The sequence below is a fragment of the Diachasmimorpha longicaudata genome, chromosome 7, assembly GCF_034640455.1.
Source record: "Diachasmimorpha longicaudata isolate KC_UGA_2023 chromosome 7, iyDiaLong2, whole genome shotgun sequence".
Taxonomy (NCBI): Eukaryota; Metazoa; Arthropoda; class Insecta; order Hymenoptera; family Braconidae; genus Diachasmimorpha; species Diachasmimorpha longicaudata.
Window position 1 is genome coordinate 8641006 of NC_087231.1, and position 24908 is coordinate 8665913.

The following is a 24908-nucleotide window of genomic DNA, read 5'->3' on the forward strand; positions in this document are numbered from 1 at the left end:
ATCAGTCACATTGAATATTCCCCGAGTAAAATTTAATGTCCAAAATTTCAATAAAACCATTCTCATCCCCAGTAATGGAGGTACGAGTATTGGAAACACGAAATATCGACAATAAAGTCGAGGTATTTCCATCTGAATCAACGCGCGATAGATGGACAGCGTCGAATGATCGTGTTGAATTAACAAGAAAATCGCTATTGGAGAATAGAGATGAGGGCTTGGTGAGACTTGTGTTCATGGCATTCGATCGGCTGGAAGAAATACTTCAGCCGCAGCAAGAGGAGTCTTTTGTTTCGTTGAACGACGATGTTCGGCAGCGTAACATCAGCAACAGGATACTAAACAGCAAAGTCATCTCGGCGTCGTTGGGTAAAGGACGTCATATTCAACTTACGGAGCCAGTACGTGTTTATTTTGAGCATCTTACCACGGAGAATGTAACAAATCCTACTTGTGTATTCTGGGATTATGTAATGAGGTAAGATTGAAAAAAAAAATGCAGAAATGAAAAACTTCATACAGACGTTTATAATAATGTATTTTGGACACAAAAGGAAACTTGAGCTCATTTATTCTGCACTCGAGGTATTCCTCTTCGGGTTTCTATGCTTGCCAGCTCCCCTTGTAGAGACGAGGGGCTCCGGGGGGAGCAGTCTCGTCATAAATAGGAATTCAAAAATCTTTAGAATTTCTTTTTCAGCAACATAATGTCCTATCTGATCCTTTCTCTTTATTATTTGACCTTTTTCTTGCATATTTCATTATTTTCACTTCATATTTACATAAGTTTTGCTGAGATTTACCAGGAGATTTTCCCCATTCTGGTGAAATTCAAAGCTTTCTCTCTTCCCTTCTCGACTTTTGATTTGTTTACAGTTTCACTCTACACTTACCCATACACCCTTATTATGCTATCAAGTAGAAGCTTCCAACTATAAGAGACGGCACTGAATTAAATTTAAAACTGTTTATAGTTCATGGTCAGAGGAGGGCTGCCACATACGTAAAACAAACGAGACACATACAGTATGTGAGTGTAATCATCTCACAAACTTTGCTGTACTGATGGACGTGCACGCCGTGAAACTGGACATGGCCCATCAGGTCGCGCTACAAATCATCACGTATATCGGATGTATCATCTCAGTAGTGTGCCTCGTGCTGGCCATCATGACATTTCAGCTGTTTCGTGGACTCAAAGTGAGTGATATTTTTTTTCCCCTTCTGCTCTTATGTAATTTTTGTTGATTAAAGTTTGCGGAGAAGGATGAAATTTAATAAAGTTACATTGCCCCGGATTCTGTGCTCCTATGGAATGTCTAACTATTATGTTACAGTCTGACCGTACTACGATACACAAGAATTTGTGTGTGTGCCTTCTCATAGCTGAGGTACTCTTCGTATGTGGAATTGGACAGACAGATCAGAGGATTGTGTGTGGTGTAGTGGCTGGATTGCTACACTTCTTCTTCCTTTGTGCATTTGCATGGATGTTCCTCGAAGGTAAGACATTTCTTGACCCACTACACAGCATAAAGATCCTGTCCAGAAGATAATCTTCTTTTGAAAAATAGTTTCTCTGTTAACATCGAGTGCAGGAGTAAATATTTATCTGATATTTTTTATACTGTTTTGCTCAGGCTTTCAACTTTATGTGATGCTGATAGAAGTTTTCGAAGCGGAGAAATCGCGATTACGATGGTACTATCTGGTGGCTTATGGCGGTCCTTTATTAGTAGTTGCAATATCCTGTATCATCGATCCGTTGAGCTATGGCACTGATCGATATTGCTGGCTCAGGGCAGACAACTATTTCATCTTCAGTTTCGTTGGCCCTGTTATCCTCGTTATTCTGGTAACGTTGTCATGAATTTTTGCTCGTTGTTACTGCTTCAATGGGATTGAAAAGTGGTTTATTTATTCCGTGAAATATTTGGCTTGTCACAGGCAAATTTGGTCTTCTTATCCATGGCAATATACATGATGTGTCGGCACGCTAACACTACTGTCTCCATGAAGAGCAAGGAGCACTCAAGACTGGCTAGTGCAAGGTAAGATTCCGCTTGATTATGTTCAACTCAAAGTATGTAAGAAAATACGGCTGTTGTGTTGTTACACCCAGTAAAAAAAAGTATATAATCTCGTTCAGCGAAGTTTGTTTATCTATTGATGAAAATTATTATTTATGCTTTTATCGATTATCATTGAGATTACACACAGCCTTCGCTAGCTTCGACTATATTTACAGAAGCTGTAATTGTGTTATCTCTCCTGTATTTTTGAATTCAACATATTTAGTTGATTTATTTTTTACTGTGAACAATTCATTTAGTGTCATTATATTACTTTAATTTTGCTGGAATGAAAGCAAGTTTCGTATGACACGACACGCTAGTAAATTGATAATGGTCAGAGTCATGCTGTGTTAGCCATCGCTCACTCGGTTCATTAATGAATTCATTAATGACGCGTCAATTCTCCGATTACCCGCCCAATGACAAAATTTTCCACATCAAATCATTTTCGAATGTATAAGTGTCACGTTGATAGGATGGACATTTTTCGAAATAAATTTTCATTCTTTTATTCGTCTACTGGGATATGGAATATCCAGGGTAGTATTGAATTTTTTCATTCGCTGCCAGTTCACCATTGTTTCGAGCGTTGAATATCAAAAATTCCATTGGAAATTCAATATCCCAGTGTCACTGGAAAATACAGGTGATTTCTATTGGAAAATTTTCTCCATAAATTCGATTGTCCTCATATAATTCTAGTTTATCTCACAGAGAAAATTCAAACTTGGTTTGCCAATAGATTGATAACGGTAATTGTCAGTGGATATGTTAGGGATGATAATGATTTTCGTTATCAGTGAATAGTTGAACTCGATAAATGAATAAACTGATTAATGTATTATGAATTATTTATTTCATATTGGTGATGGTATGGATAAACTATAATGATTCCTGCAATTCCCGATTCGAATTACAGTCAAATAATGGTCAATTTTACGGATGTATAATTGGACGAATGAATGTGGCCAGGCAAACTATGTGAGCACTGTCTGCATTTTTGATTATTCACGCACAAAGCGATAAAAAAAAAGAACAATTCACTCAGTATCGACGCTGTTCCATTCACTGCGTGCACTAATTGTGTTGTTGAAGTTGGTCGAAGTACACAAATTATTATTCAAATTTCGAGCCCTAAAATTCAATGCCAATTATTGAAATCAGTAATGCGAATCGAGTAATTGCTGAGAAGAAATATGCATAGAAACTCAGGCATTAAAATGAATCATAAAAAAGTGGTGCCGGGATAATCACCTAACGTTGCTGTATTGTTTCATTTTTTTATTAAATCTTCTACCCACTTCTGTCTACACTGTTCTACATTCCTCTGCATGGCGTGGTTGGTTGGTAGTGGAAAGGAAGAAAATGCTCTTCCCAACAAATTGCAAGCGCACTTGTAAGATATTTACTATTTTTATTATTATCATTTTTGTTGTTAAATGTCTATACACATTATCAAAATAACATATTTTGTTACCTAGATATCGATTAATTTGTTTATGCCTTTATCCATTATCCATCAAATCTTACAGTAGTTGTAAAGTAGAATTAGTACTTACAGTATTATTTTGAACGTCATAAAAATAATCTCAATCACTATATAACAAATTCTACTTGCATGCTTTACAGAAAAACTCACTTATCAATATGCACGCCTAATTTTACGTTCATTCATGTTCATTAGATTTATTTATTTTTTCAAGTTCAACGTGGGAATTCAATCTCGATTAAACCCAATTCTAGTTTTACAGTAAAAATATCTTCGAAAACTTCAACTTCGTTCTTCAATATTTCTTTTTCTCAATAATTAGACAATCTATAAGCTCTTGGCATTGAGATATTAATAATCCTGTTCATCACAATCCTCCGGGAGATGCGAATGAATGATGTATGAATTTACAAACACAAATAGTACCGGTTACACAATGACCCCATGTTGTCTATATCATTCTGTCAATTATTAATGTCTCAAAGCCATTTATTGTGATTCATCCGAAAATACATAAATCTAATACCTTGATTCCGCTCTCACTTGGCAATATAGGGCATGGCTGCGCGGTGCAATCGTCCTAGTATTCCTGCTGGGGCTGACCTGGACATTTGGCCTTCTGTATTTGAATCAAGAGTCAGTTATAATGGCATACATCTTCACTGTACTGAATAGCCTACAAGGGCTATTTATATTTGTATTCCATTGCGTGCAAAATGAAAAGGTAAGGGAGTACACTGGATTATCACCCACACTGCTATAAAATTTATCATCAAATATTTATCATCATTGTCACTTGAATTTAAGACCTGATAAAACGCGAAGCGTGTCAATCATCGCCCTCTAATCAATTAAAAATCAAGAAATCAAGCGGAATGAATGCAATGCATAAACAATTGAATTATAAACTGTGCTAAAAATAAATAATGACATAAACGAGGATTATTCATTTCCTCTCTTCTCCCATGAGCGATTCTCCTCAAATAATCTCATTCCCGGTTATTTTCCAATCATCTTATCAACACGCATTCCTATAAATCACGCAATGTCGACATAATTTTTCATTTCGTCATACCAATGAGTCACGCTTCGTCAATTTATTTGAAGATATAATTATCTTAGTTCTCACAGCGGCTTTTTTTTTATAATTGCATGAGTTAATTATTTTTCTTTCTCCCGCACCCTGGGGCTCGTGTTTTACAGGTGAGAAAAGAATACAGAAAATTCATAAGGAGACACTCGTGGCTACCAAAGTGTCTGCGCTGCTCAAAGACAGTGACAAGCAGTTCAGGGGGTTCAACAGGCACAAGTGGTGGAGCAGTTGGTGTTAACGGTGGAAAAGACTTTCCATCTCACAACACATCATCAAATCCATCAGCACCAACGACAGACAGCTCGGGATTATCACCTCATGCAGCATCCAATGTGGGTACACCACCAAACAATCACAACAACCTGACAGCATCAACTAATAATACGAATCTTTCGATAAATGTGAACCTGAACAATTTGTCACTGAGATCGCCGAATGGCTCACACCAGATGCACATGATGGCACCTAGCAACCACAATAGGCATCACGGCCAACAAGGTATCCAATAAAAAACCGCTTATACACCAAACCAATATGGAATACCCGTTCGAGGTCTCATTTATCGCTTTACTGTCGCCTAGTAACCCATGTCCATACTCTTGAGGGTCAATTTTTTTATTATTTTACAGTGTAAATTACATAAAATTTTACGCTTCATGATTGTTAACGTATTAAAACTGAAGAGGAAATTGGAATAGAGAGTATGTGTCTATCTGGAGAAATACGCTCAACTCCTTAGCTCATGCATGACGATTATTATTTATTTTTCATTTCAGTAATAGCACATTCTATTCTTTATACTTCTGTATATTTTACTAAGCACTCAACTAACGAGACACATTATATTTTTGTATAAATAGTACCTATAGATCAGTACATTTAATATAGCCAGCTTACCATACCGAGATTAAAATTAGCTGAATTGTTAAAAAGACCTCTAGTAAATGAAAATAACTAACAAATGGTGGTTCTTCCGTAGCCCCTGCGGGGGGTTTGGTGTACGCGGTTAACGGTTACTTTGTTTGCACCGTGTGCAACAGAGAATATGACAAATGCCATACAATGGTTGATTTGTCGATGAAATTGTATATATGGAGAGTAACAACTTTTCTGGAATTAACGTAGAAGAGCACATTTTTCGAAAGATTCGTAGACAAGAAATACGAAAAAAAAGGATTGGAACTCCTATTTTTTTTCGTTTTCTCATGTAATTAGATTATAATTAGCTTCTAACACTTGGCTTTGATACTCACTAACAACGCACGCAGTCACTTCAAACTTCCCGACGACCGATAAACACCGACTATCTAAACTTATGAACAATGACAAAAACCATTGAGACATGACCGTGCCTTGAATTGACGAGAGACTAAGAATGAGACGTACTATTTTTGGCAGCCAATAAGAATGGCAGAATCCCTTGCTTTACAGTACTTGATGTCTGGACGTGGATGGCAAAACAACATCGACAGACAGCCAATGCCGGTGGCGAACGAGCCCCGGGAGACAGCATCGACGGATGCACACGCAGTGGCAACTCTTCCACACTCTCGTCACGGCTTCTTTCCATCTACCAATAATTTACCAAAATCAGCCACCGCCACTTGGGGCCCTATTAACAAAAACCTCATGTGGAAGGTAACTAGAAACAAAAAACCAAAACTAGAGGAAGAAAAGAACAATATCTAGTGGAACAGAAACAGACTCAACTTTTCTCCTACTAACAATATTTTACTGTGGCGCTTTGGTGCACTTTTTCACAATTACTTTTCTAACTTGAGTTTGAAAAATAAAAAGGCTCGAACAGCAAAGTTACGAGAAGAGTGTAAAAACGTTAGACACGCTGTTGTTGTATGAGAACTTATGAATTTTATCATTCTTCTTGCAGAACATTTCTTTTAAGTCGTACTCCCGTGATTCAGGCCACGGTGGTTCAGAGCAGGAGGAGTCACCCCGTACCCACAACACAATGACCCTTGGACACACTGGTCGAACACGAGACAGGCGTCAGATGAACGACAGTTTGGAAATAACTGGCGTTAATAGACCATCGGGTCGTCGTGCTGCATCACCGTACAATCATACGTACACAGAGATACGCGATGGAGGTAGAGTGGGTGGTTATCATCAAGGACATTTGAGGGGTCTGGTTGGGGAGGATGATCCGGTGTATGAGGAAATTGAACGCGGTGGAAGTGGAATTGGTGTTGGTGTTGGTGAAATTCAGGTGTCAGATATGTCCGATGAGGATGGTAGAAGGCAGAGCGATATGAGTAGACAGTCTTCGCGAAGTTATGGGGACCACAGACCTTTGATACCGTACTCACCGGCCAATGATCGACTAATACATTATGGCCAATCGGTTGATCGTAATGCATTGCAGTATGATCCATCCCAGTACAGTCCAGCCCAGGAGAGAACTCTCAATGCGTGCTGGGAGAAGTTGAGGAGGCAGCAGGCCAAGTATGAACTAGGTGAGATGAATCGTATACCTGGTAATTTTGGCATGCCACAGCAGGATCATACAAGAACTGTTGCTGTTCTCGATGGACACACTGTTGTCTGTCACCTGCAGCCACAAACGGACATGTACACTGGCCGTGGAGTTCCCCCACCGTCCTACAGCGAGTGTTGAATAATATTATGAACAAAAAGAAATCGCCTTTAATTACTTTGTTGGCGTCCACAGCTCAATAATAATCGCCGTTCTAGGTGAAGCGATTTATTTTCCTTTTCACTATTTCAACGACTTTATCGATGTCATTAGTTTCTTTTCCTTTTCTTCGAATTTGTTTTTTTCGCGGGCCGAAATCTACGGGGATTTGAAAACAACGTATTTGAGACTGGTTTGATGACGTGTGAGGATCTTTGGGATTGTCGTTAGGGGGAGAGAGACCATTGCGGCTCTGTTGACTCTGAATAGGTTTTCATTCATTTAACTCTTTTCTACTTGCTTTTTTTATGAAAACTGGTATGACAGTTTGAAATACATATCGTTTATTGAATTAACGAAACATGAGTGAAAACCCAATTATTCGGTCGATTAACCGATTGAAAATTGGATTGAAAAGCAATTTTAAATTTAATCCAGATAACCATTCTCATTCGACTAGTCGTGATTGGGAAATGAAATTTCCCAAAAATTCGTTTTCGTTTTTCTATTTTTTCTTTTTAAGTTTCGTTCTTATACAAGAGTCAATGACAACTGCCATTGTCATAATCATTGTCAAATTAATTTCCTCCAGATGCTCTCCCAGTATCAATTGTACATTAAATTTTTGAAACGTTGCGTTTTTCATCCCGAAATGTTATTTTTATAAATATATGTAGAATGATATGTATATGTATTGTATACAATAACGTTGTACTAACGAGGAGGAAAGAAGAAAGAATAATGAAAAATGTGTGAAGGAATGATGAATGAACGCAATGGATCAGAAGTGATTGAAAAAATAAATTATATTCATAATTAGATAGTGCGATTTTTCGGAGAGCCGTATTCTTTTTCGTTGAAACGGCAAAGGCGAAACTTAGTCACTGTTTTTTTTACTATCTTTTTTAAATATAGAAGAAATATATCCTATTCGCGTCTTAAACACTCGATTTAATAAATTAAAAGAAAATAAAAATTTCGTGCCCTATTTATTTTTTACATATCGCAATTTTTCTTTTCTTTTACTACTGTAAATTTTTCCTCTCGCACTGGCAATTATATATAGGTCCAAAACCTCTTATTTACAATTGTAAAAATGAATTAATCGATGCTTGTGCGAGACTGATTTTTTTTTCTTTCGGGCATGCAGTCAATTTGAACATAAATACGAATTAAAAAAAAGATAATTATTTCATCACTATTTATTTTCCGCTCATTGATCGGATTTTTTGTAAGAAAAAAAAAATACACCAGAGGAAGGGACAAAGTACTGCATTTACGGCAATCCCCCGCAAGCTCGGGTGACTTTAATCATCCTAGCAAATTTATAATAGTTAATAACCACAATCGAGTTACGGCCGTGTTAAGTGTATAAATGTTCTCCTTTTACTCCCAAATCGTTAATCTCCCCACCCCCTCCCAATCTCAGAATATCTCTGCAATACATTTAAATAAAAAAAACAGTTGTAAAAATGAAATCCTCTAGTATTTTGGTGAGACAAAAGCACGTACATGGGAGTAACTATTTGGACATTTAAATTGTAAATGTTTGCTAATTTTGTGACAATTGGAGGGCAAACGTAATCTATTTGAATCATGTGTTGCAAAGAAATCACAATTTCTTTAAAAATATGTGCACAGAAAAAAATGAAGAAAAGTAGTCAAAATGAACAAAATAATATGTATCACATTCCGCGATTCCTTGCCACAACATGACAACTCGGGGGCTCGAAAAATCATGTAACAAATAAATTGCAAAAGAGCCCCATATAGTGAGACTTTTTAAAATGGAGCAAGAAGAGAATCTTCTTTGTTTTCCAAATTGAAAAAAAAAACATAAATGTGAGGAAGTATTTGACTAGAGGAATGAAAGTGAGTACGAGAGCAAGTGAGAGCAAAACGTTACTACGTTTTTTTTTATGTTATTATAATTATTGTAGTTACTTATCCTCGTTATCCTTCGAAGAATTTATTTCGAAAAGAAGAAAAAAATTAACGTAAAAAAACATGGAGAGAAAAGAAATGAATTTTTGTACATAATGTATATAATGCTTTGTACATGTTGAGTACTTGTAATGTAAATCAGAAGAAATCAATGATTGAGGATGCATTAAAAAATAACTAAATGTGAGATACTTATAAGGAGAAGAGACTAGTTTAAATAGCCCAATCTGATTCATTGAAAATACTAAGAAAAACAATGGAAAAAAACATACTACAAAAAAAAACAATTGATGTGAGGACATGAGTATAAGATTTTAACTTAAGTCTTGACATAGGAATGTAAATAAATTAAGCAAGGAAAAAAATAAACAATTAAAACTGCCCAAATAACTATTGAATATTTTTTTTTATTATTTAACTAGTACGCAAAAAACTACAAAAAAAAAACAAAATGCAATTGCTTCAGTAAAAACACTTCCGTCATAAGTCTTCTTTTATATCGTAAAAGGATGAAATGAAATATTTGAAGGAAAATTGTTTGGCACAGAAAACAACAGTTTCTGTTCATGCGCAAAAGGATGATTAGACCAGATGGAATAAATAAATGTGTACCAATCTTCAAAATGGCTATTAAAAAATATTTATTTCATATCAGAGCCTGTTCTTCAAATCTATGCAATAAACCTACAATACTTTCCATTCCACTCCTCTCAGCGCAAACTAGTGGAGTTGCTCCATAATTATCCCGGCATTGGCAATCAACTAATTTATTTCCAATAATATATTCTACAGCTGGACTGTTACCCACCGTTGCTGCGAGATGCAAAATTGTCTGACCAACGCCATCAGTTTGTCGGGCATTGGCTCCGAATTTTATTAAAGATTCAAATGCTCTGAAATTTTCAGATTTAACAGCCTCGTGGAGTGGTGTGGAGCCTGAAGAGTCACAAATACCAATCAGTGCTGGCTCAGCGCTCAGTAAAATACTGAGAGCACCAACACATCCGTGGAAAGCTAAATGCAACAATGAATTTTTTATTAATTCCCCCCGGAGAGATTATCTTGGCAAAGTGATGATTAAAACTTTACCAGCAATGTGGAGAGCAGTTCGGCCATTGTTACTAGCAGTTGTGGGTACCACTGTGGGTTGCTGTAGTAATGTTTTTATAATAGATACATCACCAGTACGAGAAGCCAATAATAACGGCGTCCATCCGTCTTTGTTTCTAATTATGGGATTGGCACCTGCTCTTAGCAATCTATTAACGCTTATTTCTGCATCCGGACCGCTCTTGGTGCAGGCGAGCATCAAAGGTGTCCAATCAGCTCGTTTCAATGCATCAACTTCCGCTCCTAAAACGACAGAAATTATTGATCTTCCATTGGAAGAAATTACCCCTCGCACTCGACATGTCCAGGTGAGCAAGCATTCAATTGTCATTATGTATTCAAAGTTCTGCTGCGATTCCGGTTATAGACAGCTCAATTTTATTTGAAATTTTTCTGAATGGCAATCGAATGAACAGGGAAATTCATTATCGTCTGACTAATTTAATGCCATTCCATGGAGTATGGAACAACATCAACATGAAATTTACATCAGTCTGTTTACTTCGGCATCAATAAACATGAAGCAAATATGAAGTTTGATAAGACGCGTAGAAGTTTCGAGGGAACAATGTTCCGTAACAATTAACTAAGTTAAACTGCACTTATCCGGTCTATGTATTCAAACAATATAAACCTTGGTCAATTAAAAATTCAACAATATCAGAGTGAGCAAACTGAGAAGCATCGTGGAGTGGCCGTTTCATATCTTTATTAGTAACATCAACTTTGAATGCCGGATATGACCAGTCGTTGCACAAGCACTTAGCAATTTCCAAATGGCCCTCTCGCGCCGCTATATGTAGGGCTGTATCCCCTGTACTATCATGACGATAAACTGTCCAGTCTTGAATTTCATAGCGTTGCGATAGCTCTTTCAATTTATCTAAATCACCATGCTGTGCGGCGCGTAAAAAATTACGTGATGGATCAGCACCATTATTTGCCATTACATTAGTAGCTTTTAGACCGTTTTGCGTACGGGAATAACTCGTGTTTTCGCGACCGAACATATGATCGAAGATATCCGGTGGGTCGGTAGCATGCCGGTAAACACAGGGACTTTATCTACTTAATGGCAGGTGCTGCCATCTTCTTCTTGCCATTCTACTGGAACCAGCTTACGGCCAACAATATCGGTCAATAAAACGGAGAAAACAGCACAATGTAGAGCTGTAGACCGGTTTTTCAGAAAAACTTTGCTCTCATTTTCACATCTTTTTAGAATTCACGCAATTTTTCAGAAGTTCTGGCGCAAATGGGGCTGGAGGCAATAATTAGGTCTGTCAAAAATTATGTGTTTCCCTGGAGAGATCTTTTGTCGCTCTGAATAAATTCATTTATGGCGAAAAAGCAAATTTTCACTAGAACATGATAACACCCTTGCTATCTTTCGCTGTGAATTATACCTTCAAACATCTCAGTTCTGATAGAGTAAAACACCTCGGGGGTAGTACAAAACATGGTAATTTTGCTAGTAATAAGAATTCTCGTGAGATATTTCTGTCTTTCGAGTAAATACACTCGTCAGAAAATTATATGAGATTTCGGTTTTATCATGCGAATGCGATGTTGCAGTGTATATTTTTGAACAATAAACACTTATAGATTCCGTGGAACCGACGATAATTCTACGAGAAAACTACAATTTTCTTCCAGAAAACTGTTATTGGCAGAGCTCAGTAATTTTAAAGCGACAATTCTTTTCGGAAAAATATTATTTCCCTGTATGTACTCTGTCTGCACATTTGAATTTGCAACTCTTCAACGATTGGTGCTGCCACCTCATTCTTAAAGACGATTAAAAATTTACAAATCATTGCGATATCAACGGTTATTGAGCAATCCCTCTTGGATTCACAGAATGAAAATTATAATGAAATGTAGGAATTCAATGACTCATTCTTCCGCATGTTCTTCGAATAGATCCAGTTAGTTTATTTCCCCAACTTTCTAGAAATCATCCTCAATCGAAGACCCGCATCCATCAAACATGTGATTTCTCAGTAAAGAAGAATATTACAACCGTTTCATTTTCAAATGGTCCTGAGTCACGGATACGCCATAATTCCCCAGTACTGACGTCTTCCCCAATGTAAACGTGGTTGCAGTATGAAGAATATCCATCTTCACATGACAAGGAAAGCACTGACTTACAAAGAAACAGCTCATCGCATGAGTACGAATTTTCTTTAACCAACTCCATGTCAACTATGTCTCAGTCGCAGTTGAGCGCATCACGACGATAAATAATAACTCTTCCCCCGTGAACTTGTTAATGTCTCCTTAAACTTATCGGTGAGCGCAAGTAGTAAAGAAACGAAGAAGGGGAGAAAGGGTAAATGAGAAAAAAAAAACGTGACTACTGATTTGTCCGTGCCAGGCTCCCCAACGTCGCATGCAATAACGCTAGGCATCTTCTTTTGTTAAACTGGCTGACCTGTTATATATTAGTATTATTGATTGATCACTCACTATAACGTTGCAATGTTAAACATTCTTGGTACGTTCATTGTACCAGGGAAAGCCACATTGATGATTTAGTCACGATGGTAACACCATTAAAGTAGACCATCACGATCGATATATAGATACAACAACTACAAAACCATCCATGGAATTTGTGTTTGTATACACGTGTGTTGCATTATCTACTTTTTCACATCGGTCTAAGGGGGGCCCACATGACGTTGTTTCATATGAGAACAAGGACTATATGCATAACTGATGATTTTTTTTTTTATGCGAAGGACAAATTAGACAAATCGGTGGGAAACAAGGAGTATGTCATTTTCCTGGCGTTTTATTATTCGTATTATCACTAGTTTTATTATAAGTTCAACCATGGGATTTATCTCCGCCGATGTGGAATCGAGCGGTGAAGCTATTTCCAGGGGAAATGAGGCAGTAGGATTCTCGAGGTTGAACGCTGAGGACAATCTGCTTTTTATTTATTTAAATCAATTCCTCATATTTAATACAAATTAAATCTCTAATGCAAATATGGCAGAGAAAAGAATAGACGCGAAAATTAAGCCAATGTAGTGAAAAGTCCTAGCACAGTGTAAGTTTAATTAGAATCATTTGCAAAAAATTAATCAGCCCCAATTTTTTTATCGAGTATCTGTCGAGACATGGCTGGAGTCCTTCAACCTGTTTTCTCTCTAAATAGCGAACACTTGACGACTGAATAAATATTAGTCATCCCTCCAGGAATGAGGAATTCGTCAGGAAATGTTTTCCTCATTCATAACCAGTCGTCGCCTAGCGGTAATTATTCATTCTCCCGTCATCTATTGATGAGCTCAATTGGTCGTTATTAGGCAGTCTAGGTATTTTACGAGGATGTAATTTTTCAAAAAATAATTCTTTCTTATTTTCCTCTTTATCATGAGTTCAACGCAAATACATATCCCTTCCTGCTATCAATATCAGTGCTGAGCTCAGCTGTGACAAATAATGTTTTATTACTTACCTAATGCTCATTGTTTCAACGCGACGATAAATACATTCCCACCACCAGCACTTGCTAATAACGATGAGCATAACATCCTACCTATATTTTTCTGCAATTATCTACTAGTCAATAATGCCTATCAATTATGGTCAATATGATGTCTGGTGTAATCGTTAAAAAGATACTCGAAAATACGAAAGAGGAATTGCAGATTTTCCGTGATAATGAAAAAATAAAATAGGAAGAAACTGCGGGAGGCAATTGTCACTGTGAAAGACAAATAGTGGAAGACAATAATGCTGGACACCTATCAATTAGCTCGCACTACAGTTCAAGGTTCACACAAACGACAAGGCTATCTCAGTAAAACCAATACAAATTGTCAGAGGATGTAGTGTACACGAACCCCATTGACCTTGTCATTTACACAATTCCTTAACAAACGTGCAATGCATCTACAATCGATGGTATTTCAACATGAAATACCTGGATATGAACTTGAAAAAATCATTAAAAAATATGTGCCACTGGTAAGCTGATTCTTCACAGCGGGCCACCTGCCTAAATGATCAATCTATCAGCCTAGGACTTTGCATCGGTAAATCAACAGTAAAAAAATTGACGATAAGGTAACGTTGTCAGGAGTGGTAAATTAGCTGTATGTAACATAGACGATTGACAACGGAGACAAGAATTACACAATGGAAAACAACGGAATTAGTCATACCAGGTTGTGAGAGATCGTGAGTCACGCGACTCGAAATACACAATCCAAAAAATATGTATCAGGTTGGGAACGATAGCGCTTTTAAATTGCAAGGGTGAAAGGAAAAATGTGTTATCATTTCCGAGCAAATATTAATAGCTGAAGGAAATGGCGATAAAATGACTGTTTTTCCCTACGAAAAATATTATTTCTAAAGAAATTGTGAAGTAAGTGGAAAATATCCCTAGAATGTCGGGGGGTAGCGTTGGAAGTGACATTTCCTCAGCATTAGTCCATCCACCCGGTGCGTCGTAGGCCAAAACAACGAGAAAAAAAAACGAAGAAGGATCTATTCCCTCCCTCATTATTTCCCCCGAGTGTTTGTGCCCGTGCGGCGTTCTATTGCGATCGGAATACCGATCGAATACCTCGAGCGAATTCCACGGAGCCCCTGGAGTCCGTGCATAAACGTTTGAAGGTGGATAAAAAGAGAAAAGAGGAGGGGATAACGAAAAAAAAAAGATGGAGTGAAAGAAAAAGGGAAGAAGGATGTGGGAGTGAGCGCGGGGTCGGGGTCCCTCAGTGGGGCTTAATAACGAGGCACTCTCGTTACTCGTAGGCATCATCGGGCCCGTTTAACACGGCAGCTAAGGCCGCGCGGTATTATATCGGCGCGTCACGGTCGCCACGGTGACTACACGAGTGATGACTGCTGGGTAGGAGGCTATCCCCCTTGTTGGTGGGAGAGAGGAGCAATTTTTTGCTCTTGTACCGCCCTCAATCCAGGGAGTTCAGCCAACTTAACTCTCCCCCTACCAGTCAGTACAGCATCCTTCTGCCGCCCGCAAGAAGAAGAATAAGAGAAGAGTGGAGGAATCCATCCATCTGCTGGCCGCTGGTCAATTCCACCTCAGCCTCAGCACATTCCGGCATTAACATTGTACAACAATTTAACCGTGAAAACAATTTCCATTGTTTCCGAACGTGAAAAATTTAATTATCCATTTCTTCACGATACTTCATGAGAAAGAGAGATCGTGCGAAATTACCACTTTTTGAGGCTCTTTTTTTCTCCTACACGCATCTCCATAATATTTTATTTCTGAAAAGGAGAAAATTGTTAACAATTGGGAGTTGAAGGTGAGGAGGCCTGAAACGAGGCATTTATTGAAGGAGAAAAAAAAAGGGGAGACCGAAGAAGCAGTCGAAGAGGAAGTGGAGAACGGATACCTTAACGTGGCGCGCAACACCACGCGCAGTCGATTACGAGCCAGAACACGTTCCGCACGATTTCGTTTGCCCGCCGCCGCGGCAAACCGTGACTACTATTTACTCGGAATTTACAAACTTCTAGTGTATGAAAACATTATCGGTTTGCCTATAAAACTACGGTGATAATTTATATTTCCAGCGTGTGATTTAATGCCTTTGTGTCACGGTCAGTGGGTGGAAAAAAAATGAGAATCAGGCGGAAAATTGTAACGAGTGAATGAGGAAAATTGAAATTGTGTCAACGGTGCAGTGCCAACCGGAAGTTTAATGACAGTGATAGCTTCCCGCCGCTTGCTGAACAAGATGCTCGAGTTTTCTATTGATTATTGAAATTTAAATACCGCTATCAGTTGATAAATCGTGAAGTCACGTGAGACGGACTATTCATCGACCGATATGCAAGTGAGCTCGCATTGACTAGTGACGTGCGACTCCACCGGAGTTTTGAAGTTTCATTCTCAAAATATCTTTTCCTCGAGAGAATTGGAAAGACATGAGTAAATGGTGAATTCGCGTGGATGACCTTAGACGACCCGGCATCGATCGACACCGCCCGCCTTCACACACATGATTGCGATCACGAAAAGCCAACAGCGGAAATGTTTTCGAAAATTTTATTCTGGGTCACTCTGCTATATCTTCAGACACTCTGCCTTGGTAAGACAACATCAATTGATTTATAAATCATTTTCATCGGTTATGTGCGTCCGTGGCAATGAAAATTATCTATTAGTTCACTCACAATTAGTTATTGGATGATAGAAATGTCTTGTGACACTTGAGGACCATAAACCCTATGACCTCTTCAGGAACTGTCCGCAGGTGTTTCGCGGTGCGGGACAAATTTAGCGGGTCTTCGAAATTCGAAATGCTACTGACTCCGCGACTTGTGCAAAGAATTGCGTTGCAAATAAAATAGTAAAATACCTGATATCTGTCACACAACGGATTTTCGAGATAACTAACGGCTATGAAATCGTTTTTTTTTTCTTTACGTCCTTAGCGTCAAAAGAGTCATAAATAAAGTGATAACGAGTTGGGGTGGGCTGTGGTCTGCAGTTAAAGAACAATATTCTTGGAAGAAAAAAAAATGTAAAATAGTCATCTCAACTGAAGAGTCACAACAGAAATTACTTACGTCATTACCCAGGCTGCATGGATTGAAGCGACTAATTTTGTTTGCGTAACCACAGGATGCACGCTTCTGCGTTCTCGAGGAGATTCCCCTTGGAATTCTTTACGAAAAGTGAGAACTTGACAGAGAGAGAGAGAGAAATAACGTACAAGCACGTGGTGAGAGAACGAGCTGAAAAAATGTCCCCAATACCCGTCGAAAACTTTTTTTTTGTTAAATGAATTCATTATTACTTGATTGAATTATTGGTATTTACATCCCGGCTTTAGATACCTGTCAAATAACTCGTGTTGTTCCATTAAATTTTGGTGATTTACGGTTGCGATAAAATATTCCCCACGACAAAGAATAACATTATAAAACTGTAGATAAATATGTAAGGACAGGAGTTGTCACGATCAGGTTTAGAAAATCTATTAGAGAAAAAATGACAAATGAACAGGAATGATCGGGAGAAAATGATTAGGCAAAAAATAGAAGGCATTGAATCAACACTAGTAGATGAATAGACTTCCGCTTGGTAAATTACCCAGTTCAATACCGAAAATTCACGAACACGACCTAGAACATTTGAACAGTGAATAAATATAGTTTCCCATGAATTATTCATTTTCCAATTTTCTTCCAGCGATTTATTTTTCACGCGACTATCACTAAACAGTAAATCATGACTCTAAAACAATTAACAATTCACTTTCATCAGAAACGTATCCCATACACGTCGCAGACAGAGCGCCGCCCATTAAAAAATCCCCAGATAAGACACACTTGAAAAATAAAGAGACCGGTAGCCGGTGAAAGAAAGTGCCGGAACTTTTACAGTAGGACCGTGACCCACGGATTAATCATCACGTAAGCATATGAGCGGTCGAGAGCCGGGGAAGAGAATTAAAAAATCCTAAGAATGGAATATCGACAAAGACGGAGTGGAGAAAAGAATGCTCGGCGTCACGGAGAGGAGCAAGCATTTGAGATGGAATTCTGTAATGCCTGTATACTCACGGGAGGACCCCATCACATTCCCGCTGGGGGCGATCCTTTATTCATGGTCCAATAGAAGGCTGGCTGCCGCGTGACAGGACTGGTTCCTTCGATGGTTAAGCCAAATGTAATGCCTGGAATTTGGGGATACTTAAACCCCTTTCCCCCCCTCACCACTTTCCTCAATTTTGTTCCGTGTTTGTGCATTCTTAACATCTTTCTTCTTTCGCATCAATTTTTTTTTATACGTGTTTTCGAATCGATTAAAATTCGATCGACAAGCACACTTAAGCACACGCAAGACATATTTTTTTTTTTTCGAACGGCATTTACTATCGGCATAATTACGTATCTGATAATGAACGTAAATTTCGAATGCATTGATTTATTTAATTGGTTGAAATTGGTACGGCAATTTAATTTCATTCAATATGATACGGGACCTTTCAATTAATTTAATCACTTGAAAATAGTGCCAATGAAATTTCCATTTTAAGTCTGGAGGGGAGTTTTCACTCGAGCTTCTGACCTAGAAGCCAAATTTAACTGCAACTTTATTGAGCTAAATATATGGAAAACGATAGAGGCGAGGAATCGTAAAATAATAAAATAACGCGCAATCGTCTGGAGGCAACTAGCATATAAAATTGTTCACGCCGCGTGTTTTACATTTTTGCTTGCAATAATAGCCTCTCATTGCTATGCAACAAAACTAGTGAATAATTTTCAATAGTTTCGGATTGCTCGGGGCATTGAGGCTGAAAATTTGAGCTGTCATTGGAATTTTTAAACGACTCCAAAATGCCACGAAAAATTCTATCCCAAATTGAGTACCCAATATGGATGTTGGAAATTCCCACCCAATTGTTGCTTAAATTTCCGAGAAATTGAAGATTATAATGTGATTCCCAAGTAATTCCTCGTATTAGCGATAATTTATATCATGATTTCTCCACTTAATTATAATTTTATTAAAGTACAAGAGGAGTTCACCTTTTGCTCTTTGAAATTCCAGGATTACCAGAGAATCCATCGAGTCAGTTTACAAGTACAACGACACCTGCCTCAGTACCTGCTGTGATTTTATCACGTAATGAGTCATCCCTAGTTTTTTTGGACATTCCTCAGCACACAGTTACGCCACTGGGTGCCTCTGTCCTATTAGCATGTAGAACAGCCGAACCTGTGATTGACTGTCGGTGGTCGTGGACACCACTACCTCCCATCCATCTTCCACTTCCTGATATCAATAATGCAGAGGAGATTAATGAAACAACAGCAGTCATTGCAACTGTACCACCGACAACTGAGACACAATCATTACCAGTCAGATTGTTTCCAGCCTTCGGTAACAACAGCAATGATTGTTCAGTGAGATTTACTGATACTCAATACGAGCAGACAGGATATTGGACGTGCGCCGCTAGAAAATCCAGTGATGGGGATTTTGTTAGTACAGAGCCAGCTAGATTAAGCATCTCCACCGAAAAAAATGGTGAGCCTCTACAATTAATTGTTTAATTATTCTCTTTTGCCCCTGCCTTTTCTAGACATCATTACTCCCTTTTGAAGACAATTCTCAAGATAATGATGCAGTTTGCTTATCGGGAATGAGTAAAATTGTTTTTTTTAACAATTAGTCACTTCGTTATTTGTGTAAAGCTGATTATTAGTGTGAACAACGTCGCGAAGTGCAGTCATAATATACTCTCTATAGAAGGTACTTGATTGTGAGTCATGACACTTCTTCGGGATGTGGAGACTCCGGAGAACAATGAGTATGATTCAGAAGTGAAATGAAACCAGATAGATTCATCGCACCTTTTGAATAATTAAATTTTTAGGTAGGGCACAACAGATGACATTGACGCACTAGTTATGCAATAGGCCTATATCGATATGAGTGCGAAAAAGTGTTTTTTGATTTCTGCACGATGTGCACTGCCTGCCGGAGGCAGTTGCTACCCTCCCAAGGCTCAAGTACACTTATTTCGAACACTATCTTCTATTCTTTACAACAATGCGTAAAAATTCACTTCTCCCGTAATTTACGAAACATCCAAATTCTGCCAGTGTTGTGGGTTATTTCCAGAAACAAGGATAAAATTCGTGGCAGCGGAGGATGCGGAAGAGGCAGCAGTTGGTTCGTCAGCACAAATAATTTGTCGAACACAAACACCAGTGAAGGAGTGCCAATGGTCTTGGCGACTGTTCAATCAAATGGAGCTGCGGAATTTGGAGGTAAAAAGATTCACCTCATTCGGCCCTGACAGCAGAGACTGCAGTATTAAATTCAAGAATGTATTGCCCGAGCAAGAGGGATTGTGGACGTGCGGTGCACGTAGTGATCTCAATGGCACGTTTGTACTGGGGCATCCCATACGTTTTTTCGTATCTGAAGGTATGTTTACGTTATCTCCTTCTCCCTCAGCTCTCTCCTTTCCTCTGTAAGGGCAGATTGAATCAATTGTCTGTAGTAAACTACTATTAACTGGAATCTGATCGTTAAATTCCAGTGAAATTCGTACAACTCTCGAGTGGCATCCAGATTGCCGCTGGGGAATCTGCACCACTGAAATGCCTGGTGGACAAACCGGTCGTTCAATGCGAATGGTCTTGGAAACCCATAAATTCCACCAGCGAACCGACGGTTATCAAAAAATTCATTCCAAACAGCGATAATGAGCACGACTGTTCAGTGAAATTTAAGAAGGTACTGTATGAGGAGGAGGGATTGTGGACGTGTGGCGTTAGGTTGACGAATAAGGGACAGCTTCATGAAGCACCGCCGGCTAAACTTACTTTACTACCCGGTGAGTTAAGACGGCTTTGGAATTCGGGGGAATGTGACAGTTTTGGGGAATTACGAAACTAGGGGGAATTCAAGTGGTTGTAGCCGGGACTATCAAAAGATGTGAATGCAGCGACGTGATTATGACATTCTCTTCTAAAATCAATACTTGGGGATTATCCTTACTTCCGTTGTAGTGGGTGGTAATCATTTCGCAATCGGGGAAATTCTCTGAACACTAATTATTCAAAGACAATAGTCGATTAAAAATAATTTTCTTCTCTTTATATCAGCAAAAATAAGCTTCGTAGAGATTCCCCAGAACAATACACTTGTCGTCAATACCCAGGAGATATTGAAATGCACAATGAGTGGACGGGTCGAAAAGTGCTCATGGCTGTGGCGTCCTTTGAATGGTGAAGCGGACGCAACAATAGTGAGAGAATTTCCAGGAATGGGAAGTGGTGGAAAAAATTGCAGCCTAGATTTTCCTCAAATCAGGGTTGAGGATCAAGGCTACTGGGCTTGTAGAGTTTCGGTGGCATCCACCAATACACTTGTCACATCACCATTCGCTAAAGTGGTCGTCTATAAGCAAGGTAATATCACGAGATCGAGTTTCAATCATTATTTCGGGACGGTAACGGAAATTGTTTTGAATGAAGGACGATTGCTGTTTCGATAGTTGTCAAATGGGTATAGGATCGTGGAGAATGTGATCCATGAATATTCACATCTTGATTATCAGAGCAGAAGGACACCAATGCGTTATGCATAGGTGGGTGTCGTATATAAATTCGGGGGGATTTAATAAATGCCCGAGTTGACATTGGGATTATCACATAATGGATGGAGTTAAGTCCTGTATTACGAGAGAATTTATCTATTGATCTTTGCAAAGTTTAATGTTAATGGGCCATCGCTCCGGAATAATTCGATTACAATTGACTTTTCATCGCGCATAACAAGCTTTTCACAATAATTTCTCTTGTCAAGTGTCAAAAATTTCTAATTATTGACGGGTTCCATGAAATTTCCGATACTATCGTCATCGCAAAATAGAAATTTTATGCTTCAAATTCTCGAAAAGTAGATGATTAATGACTCGGTCCTTCTTTTCCAGCCAAACTTGATTTTTTAGAGCTATCACAGGACATTCAAATATCTTCAGGAAGCAGTGCATTCCTCAAATGCGTCACATCATTATCAGTTGAGCAATGCAGATGGTCTCTGACCCCGGTTAATTCAAACACGACAGTAGTCGTTAAACAATTTTTAGCAGTTGGTCCCGAGGGCCGTGACTGCAGTGTACGACTGAGTCATGCTCTCGCTGAGCAAGAGGGTTTATGGACCTGTGGTGCTAAAGTCCATGGCAAGGAGAATTATACATATGCACCACCAGCAAAACTTAGCCTTCTCGAGCAAGGTATCATTGATTTGAGAAAAGAATAGACGATGACGGTGATGGTGGTGGTGGTGGTGGTTGACGAACAATAGCATTTGCATTCCCTGTCGAATTTGATGTGTTAATGAATGGGCCAAGATCCTTCATTTCTCCGCAATGCTCATTAGAATTAGAAGGCGACCAATTAATTATTTGTTTCGGAGATTTGCCAGCAGCATTGAGTCCTCTCATTACCTCATCTTTTGCTAGCCAGAGGTACTCTCAATGAAAAATTTGCATTTATCAATTGTCCTGCTACAATTCACACTCATTACGTTTTTCTTCTATGTTTTATTGTTTTTTCAATTCTCCCGAGGCCACTCTTTGTGCACGAACTTGTTTTTCAAACACCAACTGTGAGTTTATTTCACCACACTTGGCTTTTTTTATCATCATCAGTATCTCATTCTTTTTTATCATAAGAGCCTAGAGAAATTGTGCAATGTACAAAGTTCTGAGGGAGCAAGAAGACTACGTTATTTTATTTTCTCGTTTCTTTTTCTCGATGGAGTACCGAGTATTCTTCTATGCCTTGTAATTATTTATTTTCATTCATCGCAATCAGCCGATTATTATTAACTAATTGATTATACTGAGTTACAGCTCTAGAATGATCGACAAAACTACTGAGATTCCAGTAGACCCGTGTTTTAAGTTAATTTTATCCTGATAATAAAAATGGGAAAAGAGAAAATATGAAGGGAAATCATCATTATCTGTTTTCATTCATTTATGTTACCTGTTATCATAAAATCAATGTTTAAATCAGTGTTTAAATCTCGTGGAAATAAGGATGTGGGGGTTGCACATCAACTACTGTACACGCTTGATCTTCAACGATGATATTTGCACGCACACGGTGATTGATGGTTTTTTATTTAAATAATAGAGACCACTCAAGCACTCGGTAAGCTGATCTTTCAGTCATTAATCATTGGGCGAAGGCAAGAGATTAATGGATTAACTTTTAGAGCCCGTAGCAGTGGCAGTGTGGACGATTCCTCATCAAAAAGTTACCCTCGCTTGTAAACTCAGCTCAGCGCCACTGAATGCCAAATGCCAGTGGTTTCATCATCCTAATGACAGTATTGTGCACAATGCAACTTTACTGAAGAGGTGATTGCTGTTTTTTTTATAAAATTATATAATTTGTCAGCGTAAAAAAACAACCATTAGATTTTCATAAGAAAAAAAATGAACGTTTGGGGTGATTAGGCAGGATATGAGAATGAATTACACGAGTGGAATGTGTACACTCCAGTTCAAACCAGATGCTAATGATATAGGATTGTGGACGTGCAGGTTTTATATTGATACTGATGAAGGGTTTATTGAACTGGGAAATGCTACGTTGATGGTCATACAAACCGAACCTAGTAAGTATTCTGCCCGGACAGAACCTAACAATTGATGTTTCTATTATATTTTTCATTCTTAATTACACTCGGTTCAATTTCCAACTTTTATTCAGCTGATGGAATCCTTGGTTGGATCGTCGGAGCAGTGACAACGTTCATTCTCTTCCTTATGATTCTCATTGTCGTTCTAGTAGTGTGGAAGGGAAAATTATTCAATAGAGGTCCTAGAGTCCTCGAGACAGCGTCTTTTGATCACCCAAATAGTATGAGATTAAGAAGCACCGATAACAGCCAGTCGAGGCGCAAGAATGAGACTCAATCGAACGAGGAAGTTATCCTTGGCGTGAATGCTAATTTCTATGACCCCATGAGGCAATATCACCCCCCTACATCCAGAATATACGAAAGTTTTGCTACATCGTAGTGGATAAGTTGGCCAGGTGTATATAAAAAATTATTTCAGCTATGACTAAAAAAACTATTTATAAATCCTCAATTTTTAATATTTTTACCTTATTTCAACGCGTCTAGTTGGCTCTGGATTTTTTCTAAGTAGTTGTACAGCTCTGTAAGCTGGGATTTGTCCATCTCGACAGTCAATTGTTTTGATTCGGTGCCAATGAGCCCCAGCTGGAGAAGAACAGAAGGTTTAGCGTCCAGGGAAATTGCAGATGAGGCGGCTGGAACGTTCAGAGTCCAGTTCACATCTTCAACCTTAAAAAAATAAGAAATGACGACATTTTGGAGAAAAGAAGAAAATTATTTCAATATTTTTGAATTTAATCTTTTTACTTGACTGGGGAAAATCGACTTGTGTCTTAGAGCATCGATGATTCCCTTGGCATATGTAATCCAAGCATTCACAAATATCGAGACTTTGTCTTCAGACACTGGGAACGATTCCTTCATCACCGATTCCATAACTGCAGGTTTGACAACACCAAATGCAGCTTGAGAGTATATCAATGTGATAGTGTCAAGCAGCAGGTCCAATTCATCTCGGTTGACATTCAGAGACACTAGTAATTTCTCTTCTTCGTCTTGACTAAAAGCTTTATCAATGGTTCCTGAATGGAAACTCTGGCAAATTCGGTTTACCAAGGGACGGAATTTGGCGTTGTCTATTTGAGTAACGACTTCCAATCCTTGTTGCAGTCTGAATACATGAAATGACATTTATCAGTGTATTCCTGGGATATTCCAGTGTATTCCAGATAATACCTGGGAGTCACAGTAATCCAGGAAGACATTGTTGCAGATATTTACAAGTTTCTTCAGTCCTTAAACCACATTTGACAGTTCAAAACACTGGAATAACCTCAAAATTGTTTCTGCTATTGTTGCATTCTCCAACTTTACTCCGAAAAGTTCCTCCAGCTGAGCAGCACTGTACTCAACACTAA

At 38.5% G+C, this 24908-nt stretch overlaps 4 protein-coding genes across 15 annotated transcripts in view; 2 read left to right on the top strand and 2 right to left on the bottom strand.

Annotated features, from left to right (window-relative positions):
• The window catches only part of LOC135164521 (latrophilin Cirl-like), a 116190-nt gene extending 106285 nt beyond the window's left edge, over positions 1-9905 (top strand). For 4 of the 8 annotated variants that reach the window (XM_064124949.1, XM_064124950.1, XM_064124951.1 and 1 more), the window contains 10 exons: positions 73-478; positions 975-1200; positions 1338-1503; positions 1641-1855; positions 1948-2051; positions 3427-3471; positions 4120-4288; positions 4768-4989; positions 6089-6295; positions 6546-9905. In XM_064124949.1, coding sequence (XP_063981019.1) covers positions 73-478; positions 975-1200; positions 1338-1503; positions 1641-1855; positions 1948-2051; positions 3427-3471; positions 4120-4288; positions 4768-4989; positions 6089-6295; positions 6546-7292 — 2507 coding nt within the window. In that variant the 3' untranslated portion in view covers positions 7293-9905. Of the gene's footprint in view, positions 1-72; positions 479-974; positions 1201-1337; positions 1504-1640; positions 1856-1947; positions 2052-3426; positions 3472-4119; positions 4289-4767; positions 5156-6088; positions 6296-6545 lie in introns of all 8 variants that reach the window. The other 4 variants (XR_010299316.1, XM_064124954.1, XM_064124953.1 and 1 more) reach the window with 4 other exon arrangements.
• On the bottom strand, positions 2522-24908 carry LOC135164531 (COMM domain-containing protein 10). Of its 5 annotated transcripts, none has more exons than XM_064124967.1 (4): positions 24727-24908; positions 24298-24661; positions 24018-24219; positions 2522-4183 (listed from the first exon to the last, which is right to left on the bottom strand). In XM_064124967.1, exons 1-3 carry the CDS (start codon positions 24753-24755, stop codon positions 24019-24021), a joined length of 594 nt encoding a protein of 197 aa, XP_063981037.1. In that variant the 5' UTR covers positions 24756-24908; the 3' UTR covers positions 2522-4183; position 24018. The 5 variants fall into 5 exon arrangements, with proteins under 5 accessions (XP_063981037.1, XP_063981038.1, XP_063981040.1 ...); XM_064124968.1 differs by lacking the exon at positions 2522-4183 and adding an exon at positions 19017-19152; XM_064124970.1 differs by lacking the exon at positions 2522-4183 and adding an exon at positions 20220-20357.
• Positions 9410-12489, bottom strand: LOC135164527 (ankyrin repeat domain-containing protein 16-like). Its single transcript, XM_064124961.1, has 3 exons — positions 10999-12489; positions 10344-10607; positions 9410-10268 (listed from the first exon to the last, which is right to left on the bottom strand). Exons 1-3 carry the CDS (start codon positions 11372-11374, stop codon positions 9901-9903), a joined length of 1008 nt encoding a protein of 335 aa, XP_063981031.1. The 5' UTR covers positions 11375-12489; the 3' UTR covers positions 9410-9900.
• Positions 14301-24008, top strand: LOC135164522 (uncharacterized). Its single transcript, XM_064124955.1, has 9 exons — positions 14301-16453; positions 18928-19407; positions 20005-20313; positions 20429-20725; positions 20997-21302; positions 21827-22129; positions 23119-23263; positions 23363-23523; positions 23619-24008. The coding sequence occupies exons 1-9, from the start codon at positions 16315-16317 to the stop codon at positions 23927-23929; spliced, it is 2451 nt and encodes an 816-aa protein (XP_063981025.1). The 5' UTR covers positions 14301-16314; the 3' UTR covers positions 23930-24008.

Excerpts from the sequence above, each read along its gene's own strand:
- LOC135164531 (XM_064124967.1), bottom strand. The coding sequence starts at position 24,755 with ATGTCTTCCTGGATTACTGTGACTCCCAG. Across the intron at positions 24,662-24,726 it reads TGGATTACTGTGACTCCCAG|ACTGCAACAAGGATTGGAAG; the intron begins GTATTATCTGGA and ends TCATGTATTCAG. Across the intron at positions 24,220-24,297 it reads AGTCGATTTTCCCCAGTCAA|GTTGAAGATGTGAACTGGAC; the intron begins GTAAAAAGATTA and ends TATTTTTTTAAG.
- LOC135164522 (XM_064124955.1), top strand. The coding sequence starts at position 16,315 with ATGACCTTAGACGACCCGGCATCGATCGACACCGCCCGCCTTCACACA. Across the intron at positions 22,130-23,118 it reads ACTTAGCCTTCTCGAGCAAG|AGCCCGTAGCAGTGGCAGTG; the intron begins GTATCATTGATT and ends ATTAACTTTTAG. Across the intron at positions 23,524-23,618 it reads GGTCATACAAACCGAACCTA|CTGATGGAATCCTTGGTTGG; the intron begins GTAAGTATTCTG and ends ACTTTTATTCAG.
- LOC135164527 (XM_064124961.1), bottom strand. The coding sequence starts at position 11,374 with ATGTTCGGTCGCGAAAACACGAGTTATTCCCGTACGCAAAACGGTCTA. Across the intron at positions 10,608-10,998 it reads TGAATTTTTAATTGACCAAG|GAGCGGAAGTTGATGCATTG; the intron begins GTTTATATTGTT and ends CTGTCGTTTTAG. Across the intron at positions 10,269-10,343 it reads AACTGCTCTCCACATTGCTG|CTTTCCACGGATGTGTTGGT; the intron begins GTAAAGTTTTAA and ends TGTTGCATTTAG.